General features: G+C 45.0%; 1 protein-coding gene across 1 annotated transcript in view; it reads left to right on the top strand.

Annotated features, from left to right (window-relative positions):
- Nucleotides 1–7239: 7239 nt before the first annotated feature.
- Nucleotides 7240–16211, top strand: part of Ttf2 (transcription termination factor 2) — a 32905-nt gene continuing 23933 nt past the window's right edge. Inside the window, 8 exon segments of the mRNA XM_038311239.1 lie at nucleotides 7240–7296; nucleotides 7390–7492; nucleotides 9485–9571; nucleotides 12814–12880; nucleotides 13552–14104; nucleotides 14107–14480; nucleotides 15201–15315; nucleotides 15766–15948. Of these exon segments, the coding sequence (XP_038167167.1) occupies nucleotides 7269–7296; nucleotides 7390–7492; nucleotides 9485–9571; nucleotides 12814–12880; nucleotides 13552–14104; nucleotides 14107–14480; nucleotides 15201–15315; nucleotides 15766–15948 (1510 nt within the window). The 5' untranslated portion in view covers nucleotides 7240–7268.

The following is a 16211-nucleotide window of genomic DNA, read 5'->3' as shown; positions in this document are numbered from 1 at the left end:
AAGGAGGTGTGGGGAGCCATCACCAGATCTGTGGAGGTTGTCTCGGCCACTAAGTTCCCAGTGTGCCAAGAGACTCAGAGGTGGTGAATCTTCAGAACATGGGGTAGCGTGTTCCTTTTCAACAGGAGAGCCTATGTCTAAGTGCAGCGTGTCACCACCCAGAGGAAAGGTAACTCAGGGCAACTGTACACAGCCACAGCAGCCTTCTTGTGTCTGTGTAGCATGGTTGGGGCCTTCGGGAAGCAGTGAGGAGTGTTCTTGCTTCTCAGGAACGCTGGAAATTGGGGCTGAGAATATAGTGGATTAAGCAAAATAATGAGTCTGGAGACGAGCAAAAGGGCAGGAAGGACTTGGTTCAAAGGATGAAATTAGATACCGAGAAGAGGGTGGGAGGAAATGAAGAGAATCAGAAAAGAAGGGGTTGATTACAGGATGGGGTTCAATAGCCAGGCTGAGAAGTAAGCAGGCATAAAGGATTGTGGGGGAGGCACAGAGATCTTATCCCAAGGCCACTCCATGGCAGGGTAATGACATTACATGGGAATGAAAAACGGGGAGGGCATCTCAAATGCTGCCATCTTACACAATCATGATTGTTATTATTCTGGTACATTCTCTTTGTCGTATCTCCCTATGTGCTTGCTTTTAATGGTGTTATTGGATTTTTTTTTAAATCATAAGAGCCATACATGCTAGTTATAGAGAGTAAAACAGCACAGATCTGCCAACCCAGCTTCCCAGAGGGAGAGAGACAGAGCCATGTAATACGGAGCTTTAAAAGTTTATAGTTTGATGTCTCCAAATATTGGCATGATTTAAGTCAGCGTACACAAACAATTTTGATGTGTAACATTATACAAACCGTTATTGTTTCTCTGATGTCCTTGGATTAATGCCACTTTTACTTTGGTTTTGGTTTAACTTCCATATAAACCTTTAATGGAATAAGCCTTCTCAAGACCATTTGAAACGGGAGAGGATGTGGCCCCCAAAGAACATGATAAAGAATTTAACATCAATTAGTCATTAGGGAAATACAAATAAAAAGGAAAGTGAGATACCATTGTATGCCTGTTAGAATGACAATAATTAAAAAGACAGATAATACCAAGTACCAGTGAGGATGTGGGGGGGGGGGGGAACCTCAGGTATGGTTGATCGAAAAACAATATGGCGCAGCCAGCTTGGGAAGTGATTTGGCAATTTGTTAAGAAGTTAATTCACCATTTGACCAAGCTTCACCCACAGATTTCTACCCAGGAAGAATGAGAACAAAGCCCATGTGGAGACTTGTATGTCAGTGTTCATGGTAACATTATTCCCGTGACCCCAAAGGGACAGGCATGCACAAGTCTGCACACTGGCAAATAAATACAAACGAATGTTATTCATCCATTAAGAGGAGCGGGACACTGATACACCAAACAACATGGATGAACCTCCAAGGCATCGTGTAGGAAGAGAGGCAGTTGACAAGCTTCATGGCTCCATTTATATAAGATGTTCAGAAGGCAAAACTTTAAAGACAGAGACCACTAGGTTAACGGGACTTTCAGGATAATAAAAATGGTCTAACACTGTGGGGAGGTACTGTGAAGAGGGCACAGTTGGTAAAAATCCCTGTCCTGTAAGCATGAGGACCCGAGTTTGGATCCCCAGCACTCTTAGAAGACAGGTTGCGCATGGAGACAGGTGGATCCCTGGAGCTCGCTGGTCAGCCAGTAAGATGCAGGTTCAGTGAGACTCTACCTCAACAAACCAGGTGGAGAACAACTAGACAATATGTGATGTCAATCTCTGGCCTCTACATGCACACACGCACACATATACACACATGTATGTGCATGTATATGTGCACATACACATTATACTATACACGAAAAATGTTCCAAACCCAGTTGGCAGTGCAATTTATACATTAAAAACAACACTACAAGGAATTGACTACAAGTAGAAGAAAAATGGCTTTGAGCAACTCTTGGCATCATATTTTAAGAACAGTGAAATTTGGAATCTAATACTGCAAAATTTTGGTACAACCAAAGCATTTGTCAAACTGATTAACAGTTCCGATTATGAAGATCTTTGCTTACCGTATCCTTTTGACTGTGCCTTTGTCAGAGGACAAGTTAAAAACGCTCATGTATTGGGAAGGCACCAAACAAAATGAAACTGAGTAAGCAGTACATGTTTTTAAGCAGAAAGAAAGAAACACAGGAGGGTGGGGGGTGGCCTTTTGCAAGGCTTTCATGTTAATATGCTGCCACCTAGTGATGATTTATAAAATGGCAGGACCTTTGTTTCATTGGTTCTTAGATTTGGATGCCACAGCAAACACCCAAATGTTTGATGAAATGCAGGTGAAAATCTGAGTCACTGACTGCCTTTAAAATTTAAAATGTTTAAACTTTAGTTTAGCACCCTAATCATGTATGTGAGAGAGAGAGAGAGAGAGAGAGAGAGAGAGAGAGAGAGAGAGAGAGAGAGAGAGAGAGAGAGAGAGAGAGAGAGACAGACAGACGACAGACAGTTGGGGTGGAGGGGGATAGTTTTCCTGCAGGATGTAGCAATCCTGCTTCTCTCTTGTGACAGTGGAGCTCTGCTTTCTTCCTCTAAGGGGATGGCCTGGCAGAGCTGTTTCTGCTGCTGCTCTTCTCAGCTGTGGCCTAAGATCTTACTTCTTCTGCTTCCGGCTGCTAATGGGAAAACCCTTGCAGAAATGTAGCAATCTCCTCAGGCTCTGTCAACAAGTTACTTTTTCTGCTCCACCCCATGGGAGTTTTCCATGAGATATAACTTTTTTTCCCTGGTTTTTCTGCTCAGCCCCCCTAAGGGAACATCTCAGCAAAGTTTCTTCTGCTCCATGCAGCTGGAAAAAGGAGATCTTCACCCAAAACTCTTTCAAGAAAGAGATTTCTACCGGGCGATGGTGGCGCACGCCTTTAATCCCAGCACTTGGGAGGCAGAGGCAGGCGGATCTCTGTGAGTTCAAGACCAGCCTGGTCTACAAGAGCTAGCTCCAGGACAGGCTCTAAAGCTGCAGAGAAACCCTGTCTCGAAAAAACAAAAAAAAAAAAAAAAAAAAAAAAAAAGAAAGAAAGAAAGAAAGAGATTTCTTTGGAGAGGAGTCCAGGAGAGTGATGCCTTTGCCAGCGTGGGAAAGGACAGCCAGCAACTGAACAGGCAGAGGGGCTTATATAGGGCTTCTTAGGGGTAGAGTTTTCCCAAGGAGATTTCCTGCTCAGGGATTGGTCAGATTTCGTGCTCAGGGATTGGTTGGTTTAGTTGTTCAGGGGCCAAACTGTGTTTCTTTCACCAGCCTTTTTTCTTTTTTTTTAACTTTTTGGGTCTATTTTCAGTTCTAAGGCATATTTCTTTCACTGCCTCAGGTTCTAGGGCTAAAGTGTGTTTCTTTGGTTATTGGCTCAGGGCTAAAGTGTTTCTTTGACTAACTCTGGTTTCAGGGCCAGGGTGGTTTTCTTTAGCTGGCCCTTTTACCCTACAGGTCTTGTCTCTGTCTGTCTGTCTGTCTGTCTCACATGATTAAGCAGAAGTAAGATCTTAGGCCACAGCTGAGCAGAGCAGCAGCAGAAACAGCTCTGCCAGGCCATCCCCTTAGAGGAAGAGAGCAGAGCTCCGCTGTCACAAGAGAGAAGCAGGATTGCTACATCCTGCAGGAAGACTATCCCCTCCACCCCAACTTCAGGTATAGCTTCCCCCCCCACCCCCCGATAAGACAGGATACCTTTCCCTCCAGAGCTGTAGCAAGACCCAAATCATTCATTCTGAGACAAGGTCTTGCTGTATAATTTAGACTAGGCTGGTACTCTCTGTGTATTCCAGGCTTGCAAGGCAACCCTCTTTGCTTATGTTGGGCTTAGAGGCGAGCCACCAGACTCGGCTATCCTAGGTCTTTACATCGGGCAGTAAAGACCACGTGTTGCTAAGGCGGTAGTGAGTACTAAATGTAGTGGTGCGGTAAAAGCCCTCCCTTATCTTAGGAACATTCCTCAGAGAGAGCTGAGATTTGACAACTTCCCTTCTCAGAACGTGCTACAGGGCAAAGATCTGTTCCCTGGCAGGTAGAATGAGGTACTCAGCCTGTTGCCTACGACAGTCCAAATGCCTGAGAGGTTCATAAAATCGGGTGTTGGGCAGGGTGGTACTTAGTGATTCAGTACTTAGCATGCTCAAGGCCTCCCAGCACTGCTTCCTCAACTCCCACCTCACAAAATAGGAAGCTTAGAACTGACAGCTGCCTGGAGAATCACATTTGAACACATATGTAATAAACGAGACTTGCAGGACTACGAGAATCTGACAAATGACTTGAAATTTTAAATTGCTGGATATTTTTAAACGATGCTGGCAGGGATGGCAAGGGATTACTGTTTTGGCTGGTCCTCTTAATATTTGTAAATGATGCTGGCAGGGATGTCAAGGGGTTACTGTTTTGGCTGGTTCTCTAACCTCCAGAATCTAGTGAGGGCCCAATAAGTTTCACATATGTTAGGCAGCATAGTGCTAGGCAGATTTGTTTTCATTTCCTCAGGAATGAAAATGCATGTACTGCCCTGGATTTTATTTCACAGGTTAGAGAAACAGATCAACACCATCTGAAAGGAAAGGGTTTCTACTACCCAGTTCTTCAACCTCTAGGCTATTTCCTAAGGATGTGAACATATCTACCATTTGCTTTCCACATGGAAGGTTCTGGCACCACTTACACATGTTTAAAAACATCTTTCTTGGGGCTGGAGAGATAGCTCAGAGGTTAAGAGCACTGGCTGCTCTGCCAGAGGTCCTGAGTTCAATTCTCAGCAACCACATGGTGGCTCACAACCATCTGTGATGAAATCTGGTGCCCTCTTGTGGTGTGCAAGCATACGTGCAGGCAGAATGCTATATACATAATAAATAAATCTTTTAAAAAAATCTTTCTTGAGGCCTAATTTAGATCTCCTAGAATTCACTTATTTGACGGTTACAATTCTAAGACTCTTATCTCAAAATAAATTTTAAAAAATAGCCTTTTGTAGTTTTAGTGTAGTTTGTGGTACAGTCCAGTTACAAAATAATTTCAACATAAGCTTGTGAGTTCGAGTCAGCCCCACACTCAAATAATGTATTGGCTTGTTTACCTGTGCATTTAAAACATCTAGATTTAGGGTCTACTCTAAGCATTCATTCTGAGTACAACAAGCTATCAGGAGAACCAAAACTTACACTCGCAACTCGGAAGAGAGATTTATAAGGCTCCTTCTCCAAGGTCTCTCCAGAGGCTTTCAGGCTAAGAATATATATGCAATATATATACACCAAACCTGGACCAGCTTAGCTGTCTCACTGCCCCACCCCCGCTCTTATTACTATGACCCGGGGTCTAAACATTTTGATTTAGCAGATCCTAAATTTACAGAAGACACAGTTTCCCTTTCTGGAAGGTTTCTGTGTCCATGTCTGCTGACATTTGACCTTTGTAGAGGGGTCAGCGGCAGAGGAAAAGATTCCTCTGGAATGCCATATCTGAGGCCTCCACTTTGTCTAGTTTCAAAATCAGATTATGCAGGAGAGACTCACCAGGGTCCTCTTCCCGCAAGCCCAGCATTTGCGGCCTCCATCTCCTCAAGCAGCATCTATTTTACATGCACAGACAGATCTTTGAACTGCAATCTGGGAATAAAGAGAACGCTCACCTATTTGCAAAATTTCACCGGAGAACTGTGGGCATACTGAATGTACTTGGAAATTCACATCTTCCTCCAGCTCTCCAGAGTTGATATTTAAATATTATTTTATATTTATTTAAGCACTGGGTATAGGCTGGTTTAGTCGTCTCCATTCAGTAAGCCCCTTGTGGTTAGAACAGCTGTTTTAAATATGTGCATTAAGTGAACTTTGTCTTTCTCAAATACCTACTCCTCTTGGGGCACCAAAAAAGCTATTTAGTAAGAACTGCTTTTTCTTTCTTTCCTTCTTTCTTTCGTTCTTTCTTTCTTTCTTTCTTTCTTTTTTTTTTTTGTAAGAACTGCTTAATTAAAAAATAATACCTTGGGTCTGTCTCCCCTCCTCTGGACTCCTCAAATTTTACATTCTCCGTATAGCCCAAACTTCTTAGACACCGCAGCTTTTCTGTCCTCATAACTATTGTGTGTGGCACTCTGCAGGGCTGAGACATAAATATGAAGCCATCTCTATTGCAACCAAACTCCAATACTCACTCCTCTCCTTCTGTTCACCAATAAAGTTACTACAATTTCTTTAGATTTATTTTATTTTTAATTCTGTGTCTGTGTCTCTGTGTGTGAACAAGTGTCGGAATCCGTGGAGGCCTGGTTGTGAGCAGCCAGAAGTAGTGCTTGGCACCAAACTCTGCAAGAACGATCAGCAATCCTCCCCAACCCCCACCCCACCCGTCACTCCGGCATTTCAAGATAGGGTTTTTCTGTAGCTTTGGAGCCTATCCTGGAACTCATTCTGTAAACCAGGCTGGCCAGCAAACACTCAGCTTCTGAGCCATGTCCCTAGCCCCTTGATTACAATTTCAAATGCAATATTCTTTTAACGTCACTCCCGATTTTTAAACTACAAATGCAAAATAAGTTCAAAAGGGCTGACAATACAAAACACACCAAGTAAAATTAGCCTGCACACGAGGCCCGTTTTTCCTCTGGTCCTTCTCTCAGACACCGGGCTTGCACACCAAGTGGCCCTAAGAACCTCACCAATAATCAGAGGCAGCTCTGAGTTCAAAGCGCGCAGAGCCTGGAACTGAGATCCCAGCAGCTGTTCTGAGGTCGAGCACTCAGGCCTCTTCGACCTTGGGGGACTTCGCGGGGAGGATGCTACACTTACTTAAAGGTTGTTCGGGGCCCCACTGCTCTATTACAGATAATACATTCCCGCATTTTAAGGGACTCTCCTGTCTCTAAGACGCCTCAAACTTAAGTGTCTTCGCCCACAGCCGCTGCTTCCCGAGCAAGCGAGCGGCTCAGGCTCCCTCGGCTGCGTCAAGGGCTCACGGGTTTCTCGGGAGTCGCCCAGGTTCAGCCTCTCCAGATCTTGCTTTTTTCCTGGCCCGGGAGCCATCTAGCGTCCTCCTTCGACCTCGGCCACGCCCCCTCACTCCAAGTTTGATTTCGGGCTGCTGTAATTGGCGGATCTCTCATTTGATTGGTTCTCCGGATCCAGGCGCTCGAATGTTGGGCGGAGCGTTCTGGGGGCGGGGTAAAGGGCGGAAACCCGGCGTGTCGGGGTCGGTTGGCGTCATGGAAGTGGTGAAGTGTCCGGACCACGGTAAGGCTCCGAGTCTTCCGAGTCTCAGGATTTCCCTCACGGGCCTGTGACACTGCCTTGGAGTGGCCATTGCTGACCTTCTTATCTCCTCAGGGACTGTCTGCTTCTTAAAGACCGGCGTCCGCGATGGCCCGAATAAGGGAAAGAGCTTCTACGTGTGCCGGAAGAACACATGCGGCTTCGTGCTAGCCACCGAGTAAGTCTGGAGCCCGATTGCACCGAGTGACCCAGCCTGGTTAGCTTACGTCTCTGGGTCGCGGATTCCTCCTATATTCGTATCCTTCTAGACTCAGCTTCAAGTTTCTAGTCACCTCTCGGGCCTTACTTAGCTGGTCCCCTCTGTCCCAGCATCCTTTGCGCTCTCTCTAGACGGGGTAGACAAACGGTGGACGTGGGAATTAATTCGCTAGTTTTGCACCCATTTTAGGTCTCCCTTTCTAATGTTTGAGGTTAAAAACGTTAGGAGTTAGATACCTGCTTTTTTGTTTTCCTGCATCGAAGTGGTGTGAGGTTAATAATCCAGTGTCTTTAGGGAGTAGTTCTCCAGAGAGATCCAGTTTCTTTAGGGAGCAGCGCTGAAAGAAACATCAAAGATCGATGCGCAGCTCGGGTTCTATGGATGCGAAGGCTGAGACCTGGAAATGTCAGGCTTCTCCAAAGCGAGGAAAGTTAATACTGCCCTCAAGCGTGACAATCGCATATACCAGGTGTCTGCATTCTCTAAGGAATTAAACTGAGGCATCATTTAACTAACATTTCTTCTTGCTCTCTTGCCTGCTGAAGTTGGTAGATCAAAGTTATTTTCTTCAGTATCATAACTTTATAATGGGTATTAGTGCTAGGATGAGTTGTATGATGGCTCCGTTTTGCATGAAAGTTTACTATTTCTAGTTTCTAAATATATTGAGATTTGTGAGACACAAGCATGCTCGTGTTTATAGGAATTAAGCAACATGTTTGGTTCAAAATTAAGGGAAATATTCTTGGGGAGTGGAGAGATGGGTCAGCATTTAAGAGCACTGACTGCTCTTCCAGAGACCCCAAGGTTGGATTGCCAGCACCCACACAGGAACTAACAAATGTCTGTAACTCCAGTTCCAGATGCCTTCTTCTGGCTTCTGCAGGCACAACATGTACTTGGTGTATAGACATGCAGACAAAATACCCCTAAACAGAAAATAAAGAATAAGACCTCTAAAAACAGAGCTAACATTTTTTTTGTTGTTGTTGTTTTGTTTTGTTCAAGACATGGTTTCTCTCTGTAGCCTTGACTATCCTGGAATTTGCTTTGTAGACCAGACTGACCTCAAACTCACAGAGATTCTCCTGTCTCTGCCTCCCAAGTACTGGGATCAAAGGCATTCGCTGCTGCCCTGTGGGAATTAACATTCATAAACAGAGGAGTGCTACTCACATGGGTGCATGCAATACAAGCTAGTACAGCACTTTCGCTTGAGGCTTGAGGTGTGTCAGCAGACTGCAGGCTGAAAACAGGTTCACAGGTCACAGGAGAATGCTTTAGACCTTCACTAAAACCTGTTCCCTCTGAGTGTGGTTCATGTGTTTCTGCTGGAAGCTAGGAGGACATTTAAAAATTTATGCCAGGAAAGAAGCAAATTAGTAGATTATTGTTAGAAGTAGGTAAGTGCGTAGCAATCAAGGACAGTTAATAGGGTTTTGGTGGGTAAAAGGCAGTGGAAGAACCTAAGGAGAATTCCCAGCGAGTCTACCTTATGGCCAGCCTTAGACTACAAGTCATTCCTGGGAGTATTGCAGTGTAGACATCATGTAACAGGCGATTTTAAATTCCTGAGCCATCAAGAGAAACACTTATTGTCATGCTTTGCTTTAGGAAGTAGGAAAAGAGAGACTCTGGATCCTTTCCGTAGAACCTACAAGGAAAATGATGTGTGAGATTTACAAGCCACTCGTAAATCCTTAGTGTAAAAATCTGTAGTTGGGTGGCTGTGGTGGTACATGTTTGTGATCCAGGACTCGAGAGGCAGAGGGAGGACTGCTGCAAGTTTGAGGTCAGACTGGTCTCGGTTGCGAGTTCCAGGCCAGCCAGGGCTACACAGTGCGGCCTTGTCTCCAAATAAATCAATAAAAATAAGAATTCAAGTTTGGATCTGACTTCAGACTTCTGGCTTCTATTCCTTGTCTCCTAACAATGTTTGTTCCCTTCTAGTATTCCTGTTTCTCATTGTTTATTGCATGAGGACTTCATGGTAGAGCTTCAGGGCTTGTTTCTGTCACAGGGCAAGAAAGAATGGAGGTAAGTGTCCATAAGGAGCATCTAGAAGCATTTCCTTTATTTTTTTTCTTTTTAATCTGAAAGAGTTGCAGCTAGATATGTTTTTTTTTTTTTGTTTTTTTTTTTGTTTGTTTTTCAAGACAGGGTTTCCCTGTAGTTTCTAGAGCCTGTCCTGGAGCTAGCTCTTGTAGACCAGGCTGGCCTCGAACTCAGAGATCCGCCTGCCTCTGCCTCCCGAGTGCTGGGATTAAAGGCGTGCGCCACCACTGCCCTGCTAGATATGTTTTTGATTGTTCTTTAAAATCATTACTGAAAAACAAGCTATTTTTGCACATATTGTCATTTACCTTGTCGCTCCCTAAGTCAGGGTTCTCAACTCAACCCTGGCACGGGGGAGGGGGGGCATCCAACGACCTTCTCACAGGGGTCACATATCAGATATTTACATTAGGAGTCATAACAGTAGCAAACTTACAGTTATGAAGTAGCAATGAAAATAATTTTCTGGTTGGAGGTCACCGCAGCATGAGGAACTGTATTCAAGGGTCACCATGTTAGGAAGGTTGAGAACCACCGTGCTAAATGCTAAGCAACTAGTTATCCCAAGAAGGCGATGGTTGATTTCTGGATTACTGCCTGTGTTGTTATTCTTCTTCCATAACTGTCCCCTCACTAACAACATCAACCCACTAGCTTGTCAACTTTCAATTCTTCTAATAGAAAGAGGGCAAAGATCTAACATGCTGAGTACTCAATAAAGTGTGGTTTCCCTTGGGAAGGGTGGGGAAGTCCATATGGATGAGAGATGCTATTTGCCATGAGATTTAAAAGGTAAGTAGAAACTTGCCAGGCATTCCATGTATTGCACTGGGCTACCAAGGCATGAAGTAGCATGACCACTGCAGAGAACTGCAGATGTTCGGTTTGGTGGTTCTTTATTCAGCTGGTTGGAATCAAACCTAAGGCATACTCTGCCCCTGCACTATACCCCTGGCCCTCACTTCAGTGGAGATTTGAGAACAGAAGGCTGGCTCAGAAGGTAGGGGTCATACATACATGGTAGTTTTTGTGTAATAGTCTGTAATTTAAAATCTATGTATTCTAAGTCTCTGTCCCCAACCCAAGTACACTGAAATACTTGGCATCCTTGTTTAAAAAAAAAAAATCAATTGACCCTAAGTTTGGGTCAATGTCTAAGGTGGCTAAGTTTTATCCATTGGTTCATTTACATATTCTTGGATGGTTAATTATGTAAACTAGTATGTCTTCCAACTTCTTCAAGATTGTGCTGGCAGTGCTGGCATTTGTGGGATCCTTATATTTGCATATCGAATATAGATTCAAATTCTTAAGTTTCTACAGACAACACTGTTAAGGTTGCATAATTTACAGAGATCAGTTTTGAGAGAGCAAACATCAATATTGACTTTTCTAGTCTGTGAGCGTGGTGTAGTATGACTTTAAATTTTCCTCTCAATGTTTCTAGATAATTTCTGTTATAAAGTTCTCATTCTCATTTTACTGAATGTGTTCCTCTGGTTATGTTTTTAATCCTGCTGTAAATGGAATGTTGCTGTTTATATGTATGTGGGGGATATGTGTATATGTATGTCTGTATGTATGTGGGTGTGTGTACGTGCATGTGTGTAAATGTGTGTAGAGGCTAGAGGTTGATGTTGAGTGACTCTTGGTCACTCTCCACTTTACTTACTGAGGCAGGGTCCTCACAGACCCTGGAGCTCACCGGTTCTGCAAGCCTAGCTAGACAGTTTGTCTTGGGGACCCTCTGTCTCTGCCTCCTGAGTGCTAGGGCTATAAGTAAGGCTGCCATACTCACTTGGATTTTATGTGGGTTCTGGGGCTCAGAACTTTAGTTTTCACATTTGCAAGGAAGCACTTCATTCACTGAGCCATCTCCCTAGCCTGAAAATATATATATTACATTGTTTTCTGTTAGTAAAGGGGGCTGGCAGATCTTTATTTGGTGTAGTCTTGTCCTCCTGACACTTAAGATCTCTTACCCCTTGATAAACACCCACCTCTCCAAGTGGTAGAAGCTATCAGTGAATTTCTAATTTGCATTAAAGAACCTTGGAGATTCTAAACTGAACACAGTGGAGGGAAGGGCAGCTGAGATAATAGCTACACAGAATGGCAGCCGTGTGGCTCCTTGTTACCCCTTGTCTTCCGTGCCCACCTGTTGTGACTGATTATAGTAACGATTTCACAGGGTAGATGCAAGATTACTATGAGAGAGGTTAGGAAGGGAATCTGAGTTCCCACAGTTGTGAAGTGGGATTGCAGGGGTTCGAACCCAGCTCCAGCTGCTTCCAAACACCACGTTCACTGATGGAAAGCTTGAGCTGGGATGCTGAGGCTGAGTGCGGTTAGACTAAGAAAGACTGCCGGAAGAGAGCTGGAGTGGCCAGGCTCTGCAGGTCGTGCATCTCACTGCCCCCTCCCCATCTTCTATCCGGAAGGGTGATGATGATGGTCTTGATCCCCAGGTTGTGAAGAATCAGCTGTGTGATACAGTGTCTAGTTTGCTGGTATCTTCTTGTTTGGCAACTTCCTTTTTTAGACAGCATTCTGGCCTCCCTTCTGGCACACACAATATCTGGTTAGGTCTTTTTGTTTGTTTGTTTTAATTATAGCAGCCATTGCTCATCACTTCCTCCATTTCACTGTTCTTCATACAGAATGGAAAGAACAAACCTGTGCATACTCTCTGGTCATTGTATCATTTTTGTTCATGACCTTCCAGCCCTTAAAAATGTCTTCTGCTAGGACTTGGGGGATAGCTCAGTAGGTAAACCGCTGGCTGTGCAAGCGTGAAGGCCTGAATCCAGATTTCTGGATGTGATCAACCCGGACTGTGGTGAGCCCCTCCCTCTCTCTCTCTCTCTCTCTCTCTCTCTCTCTCTCTCTCTCTCTCTCTCTCTCTCTCCTTAAATTATGGGGGTTGGAGAGATGCTCAGTGGTTGAGAGCACTTACTGCTCTTGAAGAAGACGTGGATTCCGTTCCCAGCACTCATAATAGGTAACCCACAGCACTTATAGGCCTGTAACTACTTCCAGAGAATTCAGTGCCATCTTCTGGCCTCTACAGGCACTACATGAATGTGGTACACATATATACACATGCAGGCAAAACACTCATACACATAAAAAGAAAATTAAAACCCCTTTTTAAAACTCAAAAAAAAAAAAACCTGTTAAAGACTTTTTGTAGCCTTAACCGTTTGTGTTTTATGCTCCACTAGGTTGTTCTTCCGGTGTACTGGAAGCAAGGCGAAGGGGAAGCATTGGTGTGGGGATGTCCCATGGCAGGTAGGGTCACCCATCTGCTTTCTGTGTGGCTTGTTAAGACAGGGTAGTGAGCTGCTTTGGCAGAGAGCACCCCAAGCCCTTAGGAACCGCTGGTGTCTATCATACTGCCTCTGAGAAAGCCCCGAAGAGCTGTGTGACTGCTCATTCGGAGAGCCGCTGCGATGGGGGAGGTTTCATCGTGCACTTCCCGTTTCACACAAGTGTTTTCTAGTGTCCTGAAAGTCGTCGGTATCCTCCTACTTAGGAAAAGGAGGCTAACTTCCCCATCATTTTACAGATCAGTGTTTACTTGGTTTTGATATGACCTAAATGTAACTAAGGTTCCTAGACTATGAGAGGAGGAGAGGCCCTGCTCACGTGCAGCGCCGGGGGACTAGACCTGGGAAGTATGCTGTCTGTGAGGAAGGGAGGAGTACACGTGTAATTCTAAAGGTGCTTGGCTTGGGCTTCACTTTCCTTTGAGCCCTGGAAAGAAGTGAGCCTGTACAGAGAAGGGGCAAGGCACCGAGAGGAACAGATTCCTCATGAACTTGACATCTTTCTTTCTTACCTGCAGAAGTTATACTAGGCAGGGATTGCGTTTGCTGCATCTCCATTTCCTCCAAAGAGGCATTTTAGACAGAAGGGTGGCCTTGTTTTCCTTTACAGTGTACTGTTTTTATTGTCCGTAGGATCCTAATCCTAGAGACCATCATGGAGCCAGCAAGCCTCCGCAGGCATCTGAGTTATTTTCTCATTCTCCCAGCCAGCCAAGAAACCCATTCAAGGTGCTTAACAGTAATGAAAAAGCAGCTCTCAGGAAGCAGTTGGTCACAGGAAAAGGTGAGGGAAAGGCAGCTGATAAGAAGCTGAGAGAAAACGAAGACCAGCTCTGGGATCAAAAGAAAGAACAGAAACCCAAGTCTAACTGCAGCGTGGAGAAAGACCCCTCCGGTGACCTGGTGACAGAAAGACAGTCTGGTGTCAGGAAAGACTCCTCCTCTGACCTGGTGACAGAAAGACAGTCTGGTGTCAGGAAAGAACAAGAGGAGAAAGCAAAGTTTCAGCCCCAAACTAAGAAGACTGAAGGAATGGCTTCCAAACAAGGCCATGGAGATGTGCTCCAACGAACATGCGTGGTTCCTCAGAAGTCAAAGAGCGAAAGTCGAGATGTCCCAAACATGCCAGAACCTCTGAGAGGAAAGGAAACCCAGTCTTTACTTCAGAAGGTTCCTGGTCAGAACCCAAAAGCAAGGCCCAGAAAGAAGGACACTTCAGCAGGGAGCAGCTCAGGAATGGGGAGGCCCAAAGCAGAACAGGGACAGATGCCCCCAGTGCACAGGCCTCCCGGGAAGGAGCTCCTAGGCTTTGCTTGCGGGAGGTCTACCATGCTGTCTCCAGCAGCGATGATAGTGAGGAAGAAGATGGTGTATCCAGTAGGCCAGAGTCCCCACTTCTCTTTGACTTGCCTGTGGACTCCCAGAATGGGGGGAACCTTCACCTTTCTGATCAGTGTGTGCAAAGACAGATACCTGCTGCCTCAGGTGTCTCCAAGAAGGGAGAGTCTTCTGACCCAGCAGCCCAGCGTGCAAACCTTATAACACAGTTGAGACAAAAGAAGGTGAGTATTGGGTCTGCGGTGTATACTGCTTTTGCAGAAGACCCTGGTGCGATTCCCAGCACCCACATCAGGTGACTCAAAACTGCCTGTAACCTCAGCTCCAGGGGATCTCATGCCCTTTTCTTGCCTCCTTGGGCATCTGCATTTACGTCTGCATACTCACACACAGACATATACAAATACATATAATTAAAACTAAAAACAAAATTTAAAAAAAATAAAAGGCAGGCCAGTCTTGACCTGTGCTTTGTCTCTGAAGCAGTGGTTCTTAACCCGTGAGTCAAGGCCCTGTAGGGCATGGAAGGACCCTTCTACAGTGGTCGTCTAAGACCATCGGATATTTACATTAGGATTCATGACAATAGCAAAATTACACTTACGAAGTAGCGATGAAAATAATTTTACAGTTGGGGGTCACCACAGCATGAGGAAGGTTAAGAAGCACCCGCCCTGAGGGTTAGGGTGTGCGTGCAGGTGGGGAGACCCTCACAGAGCTAAGTAGCTTCCTGAGAGGGCTCTGTAGGTGACCATTTAATACCTGCCTTTCCTATATTCAGGCTTAGGCAGCTAGTTGGGGTTTTGTTTTGGCTTTTTAATCCTGGCTTTTATATTCATAATTACAAGATATTTTTAGAATTTCAGCATGCTAAGCCATTTGATCTGAAGTTGTCCTTTAATAACTTGAGAGGCCAGTTCCGTTTAATAGGATCTGTTTTTTAGGGCACACTGGCTGCAGTGAATATCCAGGCTCTCCCTGACAAGGGTGAGAAGTTGCTGAAGCAAATCCAGGCGTTGGAGGACGACCTCAATGCCCTGGCTCTCTCTCCAGAGCAAGGTAAGATGTATTTACCCCAGAACTCTGTGTTGTGAACTTGACAGAGACATTTTGATAAAGATTGTGTTCTTTTTTTCCCGTTTTATTGTTTGCTTCTGAGCTTTCTTCTAATGATATCTATTGTTTATAAAAGCATTCCTACTTGGGGCTGGAGAGATGGCTCAGAGGTTAAGAGCATTGCCTGTTCTTCCAAAGGTCCTGAGTTCAATTCCCAGCAACCACATGGTGGCTCACAGCCATCTGTAATGGGGTCTGGTGCCCTCTTCTGACCTGCAGGCATACACACAAACAATATTGTATACATAATAATAAATAAATATTAAAAACTAAAAAAAAGCATTCCTACTTCCTGTGATCTGAGCAGAGTTGAAGTGAAGCCTCTCCTGACTGTGCATTGCCCCTGCTTGTTTCTCTCGCTTTAATCTGTTCTTTCCCTTGTCTGTCAAGCAGGAGCTAAGGAGAACTGTAGCTCTCAGGAACCACAGCAGAGTGACCGCACCAAAACCGATGCTGACCCTCCGCGCTTCGTGCCTCCCCAGCCCCTTCCCACTCAGGATGGCCAGCTTGCAGGCTCTCTAGGACTAAAGGCAGGCCGCCAGGTCACTGCTGAAGGATCAAGCCAGCGCTCAATAGGTAAGAGTCACGGATTCAGTCCGATTGTGACGAGCTGATGCTGTAGTTATGTGCTACCTAGTAGGTGTCTTTGTGCCCACTAGAAGAGGAAGTCATTTTTGAATAGAAAGTTGCACATGTGTTAGAGACCTTGATTCTCTATAGAGCCTGGAACAGTTGTTTTAGGTCTCTGAGGCTAGGGGCTGGTTACTGCTGTATACCATGTGCCCATCCACTGACCCAGAGGTTGGCACACAGGATAGTGATGTGTGTGAAAACTAACT

Source organism: Arvicola amphibius, chromosome 14 (genome assembly GCF_903992535.2).
Source record: "Arvicola amphibius chromosome 14, mArvAmp1.2, whole genome shotgun sequence".
Classification (NCBI taxonomy): domain Eukaryota; kingdom Metazoa; phylum Chordata; class Mammalia; order Rodentia; family Cricetidae; genus Arvicola; species Arvicola amphibius.
The sequence above is the reverse complement of the archived record's forward strand: the minus strand, read 5'-3'. Positions and strand labels throughout refer to the sequence as shown.